The following is a 12,379-nucleotide window of genomic DNA, read 5'->3' as shown; positions in this document are numbered from 1 at the left end:
CGCAAGCACTTCTCGCCCCATCAGCACCGGTGACAGCACTCGAAGGCCGCCGGGGCGCGGTGCCCGCCCCGCCCTGCCGGAACCCGCGTCCTCCCGGTACCCCGGGGGAATCGGGGCCTCTTCGGGGGCAGCTGCGCTCGCCCGGCCCCGCGGGGATCCCGACCCCACCCCAGCGGCGAACCCAGACACTGAGATGCACGCGGCCCCCGCGCTCGCCCCCCCGGGACCGGCACCGGCACCCCCGGCACCGGCACCCCTCGCCGCCGCCACCGCCCCCTCCCCGGCCCCGCCGCCTTCCCCGCACCTCTCTCTTGCGGACGATGCCGCGGGCGCGGCGGCGGCCGATGCCGCTGAGGGCGCCCTCGAGCTCGGCCACGCCGGCGCGGTTAATGTCGAGCTTGGCCCCGCCGGGGCCCGGCCCGCCCGGCCCCGACATCCCGGTACCGGCCCCGGGAGCCGCCGCCGCGCAGGCCCCGCAGCACCGCGCACGCGCAGCCGAGACCCCGCCCACCCCGCCCCTGGGCGCAGACGCACGCAGAGCGGAAACAGCGGCTTTATTGGTGGTATGCGCGGGGGGCGGGGCCAGCGCGCGGGGGGCGGGGCCAGCCCCCCTTCCCCGTCACCGCCGCTTGTACAGGCAGGGCCGCAGCCGCAGCCCCGGGGCGGGGCCCGCCCGGCACGGGCCCGTCTTGGAGAACTCCAGAACGTAGAAGTAGGAGCTAGAGAGGTCCTAGGGGCACGGGGACAGCCGGCTCCATCACCAGCATCCCATGGTCACCGGGAACCCCAGCACTCGCAGGAGCCAGCACCACCCACCACCAGCACGCCACCCCAGCGAGCCTCATGTTCCCCCTGCGTGCCCCGGGCCCTCCTCCATCCAGCCCCACAGCCCCTGTGTGCCCCCAGTGCCCCAGATGCCACCCCAGACCCTGACCCCAATATACCTCCCAACCTCTTGTACCTCCATCATCACCCCCCAAACCACAACCCTTCCGGGCCCCGGTACCCTTGACACTCTCCAGGCCCCACCACACCCAGGCCCCGCACCACAGCCATATTGAGCCCCAGGTCTCCCCGTGCCAGACACCAGCAGCCCCTTCCCTGCATACCCCGAGTGCCCTGACCCCTGGTTGCCCCTCTCCCCAACACCCCCACACTATACCCCCATGACTGCCAGGTCCCTCAAACCTCTGACCAGACCCCCCCATCTCTGTGGGCACTGGCTTCCCCCCCACACACCCATGTGATTTCACCACCCCATGGGCCTGATCCCCTTTCCCAGCAAAAGGCTGGGCCCCAACACACCTTCCCCACAGGCTTCTTCCCGGGGCTCCCCAGTGCACCCTCAGTGCCCAACACGGGCACACCCGGGGACACACCTTGGAGACTGTCCTGAAGCCCAGCTGTCCCATGGCCTTCAGGAAGGTACGGATGTTCTCGAAGCGGCTGGCCACCTCGGCCACCATCAGGGTCCCCCTGTGGTCACCCCGGTTCTTAGCGGGGCACGGGCAGTGCCTCTGCCCACCCCAACCTCCACTGCCCCCCAATCCCGGCCTACCCCAACTTGAGCACGCGGTTGGCCTCCCCCAGGATCTCCTGCAGGTTGGTGCCCATCAGCGCCAGGCAGAACACAGCCACGTCCACCGACTCGTCCGCCAGGGGCACCTGCCAACCCGGGACAGCTCAGAGGAGGAGGGTGGTAATGGGGCTGGGCAGCCCCACCGGGCTCCCCAGGCTTGTGGGTTCAGCTGAGCCCCGTCTCTGGCTGCCCGAGGCAGAGACGCACAGGACCCTCGGCGTCACTGTCCCCTCCCCGCAGCCTGCCCGGCAGCACCCGCCCCCGCCCCGGAGGTGCCCCCGTTACCTCGGCCATATCGCAGACAGTGACCCGCGGGCTCAGCTGCACCAGGTCGAAGCAGTGCACCCGATTCTTGACGCTGGAGGCCAGCGTGCAGTCCCCGCACCCGAAATCCGCCACCACCAGCGACGCCGGCCTAGGGGGGGAAAGGAGTCAAGGCGCCCCGGCCCGGCGTCCCCCCGGTGCGATCCCCGGTCCACCCCCACTCCAATCCCGGTCCATCCCCACTCCAATCCCGGTCCTCGCTCACCGGCGGCGCAGGTAGCGCACGATGCGCTGCACGGGCCGCTCGGGCCAGCGCCGCACTTGGCGCTCAAAGCCGCGGTGGTACAGGTGGAAGGCGGTGGGGTCCGCGCGGAAGAGCCGCGCTGCGTCCCGGCTGCTGCCGGTGTAGAGCTGCTGGTTCAGGTACCGGAACCGGGCGCCGAGCAGCCGCTCCTCCATCCGCGCTCGGAGCGCGGCCGAGCGGCCGGAGCGGGGCTCTGGGGACGCCTCCTGGGGGCCCGGCGGCTCCGGGGGCCCCGGCCCCGAGCCCCGCTCCACGCTCGGCCCCGCCGCCGACTCCTGCTGCCGCCGCCGCTGCTTCTTCTGCCGGTTCCGCCGCTGCCTCCGGCTCAGCTCCGCCGGCGGCTCAGCCGGGCCGTCTGCGGGCACCGACAGGGGGGTGAGGGTGCGGCGGAGGCTCCCGCCTGCCCGCCGGGCCCCGGAGCCGCCCCGGTACCTGTGTCCGGGCGCTGCCCGTTCTCCCGGGGCTCATCGGGGCCGGCCGGGCGTTCGCCCGCCGCAGCCCGAGGCACGCCGGCCTTCCTCCGCCCCCGGGGCCGCTTCCGCGCTGCCTCGCCGTCCAAGCCGGTTCCCGGCAGCCGCTTCCCCGCTGCGGGGCCCTGCGGAGGGCGGGGGCCGGTCACTTCCCCGAGCCCGGGACCGGCGCGGCCCGCCGCCTCCGCGCCACCCGCTTACCGGCCAGCCCGGGCCCTCGGGGGCACCACGGGGCACCGGCTCCGCCGCGCCGTCCCAGTCCTCCTCTGCAAACATGGCGTGGGGACCCCCGACCCGGCCCCGCGCGGGCCCCCCAGCCGGTACCGGACACACGTGCGCCCGCCGAGCGGCAACGTGCCCACAGCGCCCCCTCGCGGCCCGGAGGACCGGCGGCCCCGGTGCGGGGGCGGGGCCGCGGACGCCCCGCCCCGGTGACCGCGCCTCGCCCGTGGCCCCGCCCCGGTGCCGTGTGGCGGAGCCGTGTCCGGTGAGGGTTCCGGCCGCCAGGGGGCGCCGTGCCGGGCGGAGCCGCCGCAGCCGCCGCCCTGCGGAGCCCGGGACGCGCACCGGTAACGGCGGCACGCACCGCCACCGCACCCCACCGGCGGGGCAGGCGGCGGGACGGGCGAGGGGGCTGCAGGGAAGGGGTGGGGACACAGGGGAGGGACTGGGAGGACCGCAGGGAGGGCAGAGTGGGACCCTGGCGGCTGGTTTGGGGTCACCCGGGGGGGCACAAGGTCCCCACATCTCTTCCCCGCGGGGCGGTGGGTCCGGTCCCGGGGTTCGTCAGGGCGGAGGCGGGCACCTGGCGATCCCGGCTGGGCTGGGGCGGGGGCTCCTGGCGGCTCTACGGGACCAGGCGAGGGCTGGTGGGTGACGGGGGGGGTACAGCAGGGGACACGGCGGGGTGTCCCCACGGCGGTGACAGCAGGATGGGGAACCACAGGGCCCGGACCAGTGTAGGGCATCCTGGGGTGCCCCCAAGTGGGTGGGGGATAAATCTCGTCTGGGGCTGCGGGTGCTCCAGAGCCGGGACAGGGCTGGTGCTGCCAGGATGTGCCAGGGCCATTCTGGGGCCTGAGAGACCCCGGCGAGGGTCCGGGGCTTTGCGTCCCACATCCCTGGAGCCGCCTGGGGCAGGGGGTGCAGGCAGGGCCCTGGAGGGCAGCTGCCAGGTGCTGGCAGCGGGCAGGGGTCCTGTCGTGGCTGGGTAGGCACTGGGCCCTGGGGGGCCCTGAGGCAGCAGGTTTGAGCCCCCACAGGTGAACGCTGGGCACATCGTTCACAGTCTGTCCCTGTCCCCACATTGTGAGACTCACCCCATGTCCCGGCTGGATGCCACAGACCCCGGGCAGGGCGTCCCACGCTCACAGCTGGGGCCTCAGCGGGACAGCAGGAGGGAGCTTTGTGCCTGGCTACAAGCTGCAGTGTCCATGGATCCAAGGGAAACGCATGGTGCTTTGGGGTCCTGGTTCCTGAGCACGGTGCTGTGCCAGACCCAGCCAAGGGGGTCAGGAGGGTAATGAACTGCAGGATCCTGTGCTGGGGATGCTGAGCTCCCCCAGCCCTGCTCCCCCTCAGTCTGTGGGATCCCATGCTGGGGATGTTGAGCTCCCCTAGCCCTGCTCCCCCCAGAGCTGGGGGTAAAGGGCCGGCTGTTCCCGGTGATAAGCTCGGGGGTGCCAGTCTGGCTTCCTGCAGGCAGCCACTGCCCCGCTGGAGTCACCCAGGAACTTCCCCTCGGCCGCTGCTCCGGCTCCATCCCGGCCCTTGGCCTCCCACAGGGCTGTGGGAAGGGCTGGGAGGGGACAAGGAGGGGGCTGGGAGGCTCCTGCCCTTGCTGCCTCAGGGGTGAGCGGGATCGGGGTCCCCATGTCCTTCCCCCCCTTCCCTCCCACAGCCGCCATGGACGACATCTTCACGCAGTGCCGGGAGGGCAACGCGGTGGCTGTGCGGCTGTGGCTGGACAACACCGAGAACGACCTCAACCAGGGGTGAGCGGGGCCAGGCTGGGCGGGGGGGCTGTGCCGGGGGGTTTGCACTGGGCTCCATGCCCCGGGCAGGGCAGGCGGTGGGACGCAGCTCCTCCCCGCCGGAGGAAGTTACCGCATCGCTGAGGCACGAGGCCGAACATCCTCCGGCCGCTTCCTTGCGGCCACGGCCACGGCGGGGGCTCGGCTGGGCTGGGGAAGCTTCCCTGTCCCCGCGGTGGCCACTGTCTGGTGACCATGTCCCCGTTCTCTCTCTGGGGAGACCATGGCAGCTGTGTGGGCACACGGCTGGGTCTCACAGGAGGGCCGGGACCACTGGGGCCAGGGGCTGCGTGGGGTGCTCTGTGTGCCTGGGTCTCCGCTCCACACAGCCCATTCCAGGGGTCCCACTGGACTGTGGAGCCCACAGCCGTTCAGAAGCCGTGTTCGGGCCGGGCACAGGGCTTGGAGCAGCCGCCCATGGCACGTGCAGCTGGCACAGCCCAACCTCGCACTCTGACCCTGGCCAGGCCATGGCTGCAGCATTCTGGACGCACTCTGGACAAGGGGCCTCCCTTGGCTGTGCCTCCCCGTCCCTCCTGGGGTTCCAGGCACACGGAGCTCTCCCAGTCCCACAGATGGTGCCCAAGGGACAGGGTCATTCTGTGCCAGGTACCCCCTGGCTGTGGGGCCATGGTGTGGGTGGATGGGGTCTGCTGTGCCAGGGGGCTGGAGGAAGCCTGGGCTGGAGGGGAGCTGGGGCTGTGGCAGCCCCCCTGCCAGTCCCTGATCTCCATTTAAGGCCCGGCTGCCGCCTCCTCCCTTACTTGGCCATGGAGCAGGGGGACAGGGAGGGGATCCAGCTGTGATTCAGCCCTGGAGGAGAGTGGATTTGGCTGGTGCTGCCGGGGCCCTGGTGGGGATGGGAGGGAGTGGGATGGGAGGGAGTGGGATGGATGCTCAGCCCAGCCCTGTGGACAGTGTTTGGTGGGCGATACCCACCGTGCCCAGGCTGGGGGGCCACAGCTGAGCAGGGCCCCCCACCGCCCCACAGGGATGACCACGGGTTCAGCCCCCTGCACTGGGCCTGCCGTGAGGGCCGCTCCAACGTGGTGGACATGCTTATCATGCGGGGGGCTCGCATCAACGTCATGAACCGGGGGGACGACACCCCGCTGCACCTGGCCGCCAGCCACGGCCACCGCGACATCGTGCAGAAGGTACCTGTGCCTCGTGCCAGCACCTGCCTTTCCCCACCCCCCGTGAAGCCCACTGCCCCACCCACACAGTGCTCACTCCCCACGTCAGCTGGCAATGCTTTGAGCGGCCCCCCTCCAGCCCCCTCTGAATCCCTACGAGCCCCACACCAGCTCTGCCCCCTCCCTACAGCTCCCAGTGTGCTGCTCCTGCCTCCCCCAGGACAAGGCTCAGGGAGGACAGGGCAGTGCTGGGCTCATGGGGACAGTATTTGGCTCACAGGGACTGTCCCTTGTCCTCAGCTGATGCAGTTCAAGGCGGACATCAATGCAGTGAACGAGCATGGGAACACACCACTGCACTACGCCTGTTTCTGGGGACACGAGCAGGTGGCCGAGGTGAGCGGGAGCACCTGGATGGGTGGGAGGGAGAGGAGGGAAGGGGGGAGATCACAAACCACAGACTTTGCTCTCTGCTCGCTCAGGACCTGGTGGGCAGCGGGGCCCTGGTCAGCATTGCTAACAAATATGGCGAGACCCCCACAGACAAGGCCAAGACACCGCTGCGGGAGGTCCTGAAAGGTATGAGGGCCCTGTAGGGCCCCACACCTGCCCGGCTACAGCAGGCTCCGGGTGCCACCAGGTGCCACCCTCCTCCTTCTCCCTCCACAGAGCGCGCCGAGAAGCTTGGCCAGAGCCTCACCAAGATCCCCTACAAGGACACGTTCTGGAAGGGCACAACCCGCACCCGGCCCAGTAAGGACTGGGGGTCCTTTGGCAGGGGGTCACGGCTCCCCCATGCGCTGCCAATGCTGGACCCTGGGTCTGGCAGCTGTGAGCATCCATCCCCCTTCTCCTGCAGGGAATGGGACCCTAAACAAACTTGCCGGGATCGACTTCAAACAGCTGAACCTGAGTCAGAAGCTCAACGAGAACCAGTCGGGAGAGGTGGGTCCTTCCTACCCCCAGCCAAGCCTGTACAGATGCCCCCTGTCCTGGCCCTGCCAGGCATGGCTGGTCCAGGGTCCCACAGCGGGGTGCAGGGCAGGGCTCCTGCCTGGCTCATTGTGGACCCTCAGTCCTGCGGGCTCCAGAGGCAGGGGCCTGGGGGTGCTGGGAACCTCTTGCCCCTCTCACAGTGCCCGTGCCCCTGCTCCCCCCCCAGCTGTGGAAGGGTCGCTGGCAGGGCAATGACATCATCATCAAAATGCTGAAAATCCGGGACTGGACGACGCGGAAGAGCCGGGACTTCAATGAGGAGTACCCGAAGCTGCGGTGAGTGCCCCATCTGCCTGGGGCTACCACCAGCAGCACTTGCTTGGGGCCACCCACCCCAGCGTCTGACCAGGGCCATAACAGCTGTCAGGGTGTGGGACAGGTGGGACCTGCCCTGCTCGGCAGGGCCAGGAATGCTCCAGAGCGGTGCCCAAAGGCTGGGAGGCCCTGGGGGATGGCAGGGAACAGCAAAGGGGATGCAGGCAGCTCACCCCCTCCTTCCCATTCTCAGAGCTGTCACTTCTCTTGCAGGATCTTCTCCCATCCCAACGTGCTGCCGGTGCTGGGTGCCTGCCAGGCCCCCCCGGCCCCCCATCCCATCATCATCAGCCACTGGATGCCCTATGGCTCCCTGTACAACGTCCTGCATGAAGGGACCAGTGAGTGCTGGGGGACAGCACATTTGGGGGTAGCAGAGCCCTGTCCAGCTGCAGCCCTAGGGCAGGCTCACTCCCTGTCACCCCCTCCCCAGATTTCGTGGTGGACCAGATGCAGGCAGTGAAGTTCGCCTTCGACATTGCGCGGGGCATGGCCTTCCTGCACACACTGGAACCCCTCATCCCACGGCACCACCTCAACAGCCGCAGTGTCATGGTGAGCGGGGGGCCCAGACCCCCTCCCAGATCAGGGGGGCTCCCATGGGGCTCCTGCCGACTGCCCGCTCTCCCCAGATCGACGAGGACATGACGGCGCGGATCAGCATGGCCGATGTCAAGTTCTCTTTCCAGTGCCCAGGGCGGATGTACGCCCCAGCTTGGGTGGCCCCTGAAGGTGAGTGCCCCGTTCCCAGCCCCACAGCCTGTCCCTGCTTAGCCCCAGCCCCACTCACCCCCTGCCACCCCCCAGCTCTGCAGAAGAAGCCGGAGGAGATCAACCGGCGCTCGGCCGACATGTGGAGCTTCGCGGTGCTGCTGTGGGAGCTGGTGACACGGGAGGTGCCCTTTGCTGACCTGTCCAACATGGAGATTGGCATGAAGGTGAGGGGCTAGAGGGGAAGGGTGTGATTTAAGTTGAGTAGGGTGAAGATATTCTTCCCTGTGAAGGTGGTTATGTCCTGGCACAGGTTGCCCAGAGAAGCTGTAGCTGCCTCATTCCTGGAAGTATCCAACGCCTGGTTTGAAGGGGCTTGGATCCACCTGAGCAGGTGGAAGGTGTCCCTGTCTGTGAGGGCAGGGCTCAGATCCCGACTTCATCCCCTTTCCCTGCTCACAGGTGGCACTCGAGGGGCTCCGTCCCACCATTCCCCCTGGCATCTCCCCCCACATCTGCAAGCTGATGAAGATCTGCATGAATGAGGACCCAGCCAAGCGCCCCAAGTTTGACATGATAGTGCCCATCCTGGAAAAGATGCAGGAGAAGTAGAGGGGAGGTGCCTCCCCCTGCCATGCTGCCTTGCACCTCCCCACCACCCCCAAGTGCCTTTAACCCCAGAGCCGGGGGGAGCAGGGGACAACCCTCACCCTGAGCCAGCCACGAACACACGGTACAGATGGCACTGCCTCCGCTGCGGGACCCAGCCCCCAGGGCTGGGGGGGCAGGCTGGGGGGTTGCCCGTGGCGCCCAGCACTGCTCCTGCTTTGCGCTTCACCGGACGCTTTCCTACAGCGTTGGCATGGCCATTGGCCCCCAAATAAACGTTTGGTATGGAACCTTCGGCTGCTGGGGTGCAGGGAGGGGCTGCCCTTGAGTCTGCAAAGCCCTGGGCACAAATCGGCACTCACAGCCAAACCCTGCTGCCCAGTGCAGGTGGGTGGGCTCAGGACCCCCTCAGGAGGTGCCCAGTGCAGGTGGGTGGGTTCAGGACCCCCTCAGGAGGTGCCTGGTGCAGAGGTAGGTGGGTTCGGGACCCCTTCAGCAGGTGCCCAGCACAAGGCCTGGCATGGAGTGGGGGATGGTGTGGGTTTAGGGCCCCCTCCCCAGCTCCATCTGCAGTGCTGCCAGTGCAGCCCCCAGGCATTCCCCATCGGGAACAGTTTGGGAAGAAGAAGAGTGCTGGGCAGTCCTGCCTCCCCCTGCCCCACTCTGCTCCAGCCCCTGCAGGAGGGCTGAGCCCCCTGGGACTGGCAGAAGGGGGTGAGCCTGACAGCCCCCCTGGGGGAGGCCAGGGCCAGCATTTGTGGGTGCAGGCACAGAAGCCAGGCTGCCTTCCCACAAAACCCTCTTGGGTGTTTAATGGCACCAACACAGCCTCTACAAACTGCCTGAGCCCCCCAGGCCCTACGTGAAGTAATGTGGCTTCTTCACGTTGATGCCGTACTCGGCCAGCGCTGGTGTCAGGTCCTCCATGGTCAGAGTGTATTTCTTGTCCTGGGGGACACAAGGTACATCATCATGACAGGGACAGCTGGCACAGGGTGGGACCCCCTACGGCACAGGGACAGGGGTGTCCCCCTTCCGGAGGAGCTGCCAGAGCTCTGGGACCCCCTCCAGTGCAGGGACAGTGGTCCTGCTCCCAGAAGAGCTGCTGGGCAATGCTAGGATATTCCCAGCTCCCCACATTCCATCACTCCGTGTCCTCAGCTGTCCGCAGACCCCGAGCAGTAAGTGCCATTGCCCTTGCAGGACCCCGAGCTCCCAATGTGGCATTGCAAGGGTTCCCACTAACGCTGTTTTGGCCCCTCCCCAGGCTTGGAGCTGCCAGGGGAGCAGCTGCTCCCACAGTCGAGGGGGGGGACCAAAGTGTGTCCCCACCAGCCCCTCCCCACCCACGGGGACCCCCCAAGAGCCCAGCGGAGTTGGGGTTCCTGTTCCCCACATCCCAGGCTCAGCCCCAGCCCGAAGAGGGGGTTCCCCGGTGCCCCCACCTTGCTCTTGCTGCGGGAGCTGCCCGAGGCTGTGCCCTTCATCTTGCAGTGTTGCAGGGCGTCGTTGGCGATGTCAGAGATGAACTTCTGCGCTGCCAGTGAGATCAGGCGGATGCTGTGGGGCAGGGGCCGCGTCGGCAAGGGGCCGGGGGGTTAACCCTAACCGCGGGCCCCACTGCCGCCCCCTGCCCCGCTGCCACTTACATGCGGGGGTCCGAGGCCTCGAACCCCGCCCGGTTCAGGTAATACCCCGTCACGGCGTCCGGTATCTGGGGAGGGAAGAGCTGGAACAGCTCCACGGCCCCGTGGGAGCTGCCCCGTGTCCGTCCCGTCCCGGGGACGCGCCCCGTGTCCCGTCCCGTCCCCCCGGAGCCGCCCCATGCGCCAGTACCGTGGGCGTGTAGTCCTCCAGCTGCATCAGGAAGTCCACGAGCGGCGTGGTGGACACCACGGGCTTCACGTCGCCGTTGGCCGCGGGCGGGACGTACACGCCGTTGGACATGGCCCCGTCCGGGGGAGCGGCCACGGCCGCGGACACCGGCACTGCGAGACAGCGCGGTCAGCCCCAGCAACGCCGCCCCCCCGCGGCTCCGGGCCCCGCGGACATCAGCCCCGGGCGACCTGCGGGCCCCGCCGGCCCCGCCGACTCACCGGACCCCCTCCCGCCGGCCGCGCCGCCCTCGGCGCCCCGCGCCGCCCCCCCGCCCCCGCCGGGCGCCGCCCCGGGCGCGGCGCTGCCCGCAGCGGCCGGGCTGGGCTTGCTGCCCTCAGCGGGCGCGGGCGGGGCCGCCGCGGCGGGCGCGGGGTCCGCATCGGCGCTGCCGCTCATGGCCCCCGCTCCGCTCGGCGCCTGCGCGCGCCCGCCCGCGCCATTGGCCGCGCCGCCGCCCCGCCCCCTCCCCGGCCCGCCATATCGGCCCTGCGCCCCGCGCGCCCCCTGGCGGCGCCGCCGGCACACACAGAGGCGGGAAGGGCGGGGCCACGTGTTTATTGCCCGCCCCCGCTTTATTGCCCGTCCCCGGTCTGCAGCGCCGGTGTCCCGATCCCGCTGTCCCCGCGCCGGTGTCCCGATCCCGCTGTCCCAGCGCCGGTGTCCCGATCCCGCTGTCCCCGCGCCGGTTTCTCGATCCCGCTGTCCCAGCGCCGGTGTCCCGATCCCCCTGTCCTGCTGTCCCCAGTCCCGGTGTCCCACTCTCCCAGTCCCAGTGTCCTGATCCCACTGTCCTGTGTCCTGCTATCCCAGTCCCAGTGTCCCGCTGTCCCGGTGTCAGTGTCCCGATCCCGCTGTCCCTCTGTCCCAATGGCAGTGTCCTAATCCCGGTGTCCCACTGTCCCAGTCCCCCTGTCCCAATCCCAGTGTCCCACTGTCCCAGTCCCCGTGCCCCACTGTCCCAGTCCCCGTGTCCCAGTCCCAGTGTCCCACTGTCCCAGTCCCCATGTCCCACTATCCCAATCCCGGTGTCCCACTGTCCCAATCCCGGTGTCCCACTGTCCCAATCCCGGTGTCCCAGTCCCCGTGTCCCAGTCCCCGTGTCCCACTATCCCAATCCCGGTGTCCCACTGTCCCAGTCCCCGTGTCCCAGTCCCCCTGTCCCAATCCCGGTGTCCCACTGTCCCAGTCCCCATGTCCTAGTCCCCCTGTCCCAGTCCCAGTGTCCCACTGTCCCAGTCCCCCTGTCCCAGTCACAGTGTCCCGGTCAGTGCAGCAGCAGGGCCCGCAGCAGGCTCGGGAAGTTGGGGGTGCCCCAGCCGGTGACAGGGTCCCAGGCGGGGCTGGCACAGAAGCCCTGGCCCTGCACAGTGCCGTCCAGGCAGGACAAGTGGCAGCCCTGGGTGACCTGCAGGGATTGGCCTCAGTGCAGGTGCACAGGGACTCCCTGGGGCACAGGGACCCCTGGAAATCCAGCACAGAGACCCATCCAGCACTCCCTATGGCACAGGCCGCCCCTCCCCAGGGTCTCCTCAGGGGACAGCACACCCCAAACAGTCAGAGCCACACAAGGAGACCTGCCCCATGAAGCTCAAGGGAGGCCCGTGGGGACCCTCCCCGGACACCCTTCCTGAGGAAAGGCCATAGGGACTCTCCCCCATCCCAGCAGGTCACTGCTGGCCCTGCCCCAAGCAGGGCTCTGAGAGAAAGAGGCCCAGGACAGACCCCCAGCCCCCAGGACAGTCCCTTGGGGCATCCATGGCCCCCCAGCCCCCTGGATGGTGTGCCCAGCCCAGCCCCTTGGGACACCCATGACCCCCCCCAGCCTGTCCCCTGCCCTGCTCACATCATAGAAGGCAGTGCTGAGGCCCCGCTCCTGCAGCTGGTAGAGTGCGGGATTGAGGAAGCCAAGGGGTGGCAGCCCCCGCTGCAGTCGCCGGTCATTGATCAGTGCCACCATGCCCGCCACCACCGGTGTGGATGCCTGCGGAACACCACGCTCAGCCCACGGCCCCCGGGCTGCGGGGCGGCGGGGGACGGGCTCTTACCGAGGTCCCCGACACCCAGGGCAGCGGGATGCGGTTCGT

At 69.3% G+C, this 12,379-nt stretch overlaps 4 protein-coding genes across 8 annotated transcripts; 1 reads left to right on the top strand and 3 right to left on the bottom strand.

Moving 5' to 3' along the window:
* Positions 1-555: 555 nt before the first annotated feature.
* Positions 556-3,941, bottom strand: RRP8 (ribosomal RNA processing 8). Its single transcript, XM_027907021.1, has 8 exons — positions 3,937-3,941; positions 2,980-3,251; positions 2,580-2,813; positions 2,109-2,502; positions 1,865-1,994; positions 1,559-1,665; positions 1,380-1,476; positions 556-730 (listed from the first exon to the last, which is right to left on the bottom strand). Exons 1-8 carry the CDS (start codon positions 3,939-3,941, stop codon positions 620-622), a joined length of 1,350 nt encoding a protein of 449 aa, XP_027762822.1. The 3' UTR covers positions 556-619.
* Positions 779-8,717, top strand: ILK (integrin linked kinase). Of its 5 annotated transcripts, none has more exons than XM_027907014.1 (13): positions 779-799; positions 4,518-4,611; positions 5,642-5,807; positions 6,087-6,182; positions 6,269-6,365; positions 6,456-6,539; positions 6,646-6,731; positions 6,949-7,058; positions 7,311-7,438; positions 7,531-7,652; positions 7,730-7,829; positions 7,905-8,035; positions 8,271-8,561. In XM_027907014.1, the coding sequence occupies exons 2-13, from the start codon at positions 4,523-4,525 to the stop codon at positions 8,418-8,420; spliced, it is 1,359 nt and encodes a 452-aa protein (XP_027762815.1). In that variant the 5' UTR covers positions 779-799; positions 4,518-4,522; the 3' UTR covers positions 8,421-8,561. The 5 variants fall into 5 exon arrangements, with proteins under 5 accessions (XP_027762815.1, XP_027762813.1, XP_027762816.1 ...); XM_027907012.1 differs by lacking the exon at positions 779-799 and adding an exon at positions 3,131-3,186; XM_027907015.1 differs by lacking the exon at positions 779-799 and adding an exon at positions 3,247-3,264.
* Positions 8,718-9,199: 482 nt separating this feature from the next.
* TAF10 (TATA-box binding protein associated factor 10) lies at positions 9,200-10,718 on the bottom strand. The gene is made up of 5 exons (XM_027907018.1): positions 10,514-10,718; positions 10,254-10,405; positions 10,067-10,131; positions 9,863-9,977; positions 9,200-9,365 (listed from the first exon to the last, which is right to left on the bottom strand). The coding sequence occupies exons 1-5, from the start codon at positions 10,689-10,691 to the stop codon at positions 9,276-9,278; spliced, it is 600 nt and encodes a 199-aa protein (XP_027762819.1). The 5' UTR covers positions 10,692-10,718; the 3' UTR covers positions 9,200-9,275.
* Positions 10,719-11,493: 775 nt separating this feature from the next.
* On the bottom strand, positions 11,494-12,373 carry LOC114069904 (tripeptidyl-peptidase 1-like). The gene is made up of 3 exons (XM_027907019.1): positions 12,341-12,373; positions 12,139-12,276; positions 11,494-11,700 (listed from the first exon to the last, which is right to left on the bottom strand). Exons 2-3 carry the CDS (start codon positions 12,250-12,252, stop codon positions 11,560-11,562), a joined length of 255 nt encoding a protein of 84 aa, XP_027762820.1. The 5' UTR covers positions 12,253-12,276; positions 12,341-12,373; the 3' UTR covers positions 11,494-11,559.
* Between the last annotated feature and the right edge of the window lie 6 nt (positions 12,374-12,379).

Source organism: Empidonax traillii, unplaced genomic scaffold (genome assembly GCF_003031625.1).
Source record: "Empidonax traillii isolate 1590-97213 ecotype Southwest subspecies unplaced genomic scaffold, ASM303162v1 scaffold1392:size131462, whole genome shotgun sequence".
In the NCBI taxonomy this organism is placed as follows: Eukaryota; Metazoa; Chordata; class Aves; order Passeriformes; family Tyrannidae; genus Empidonax; species Empidonax traillii.
The sequence above is the reverse complement of the archived record's forward strand: the minus strand, read 5'-3'. Positions and strand labels throughout refer to the sequence as shown.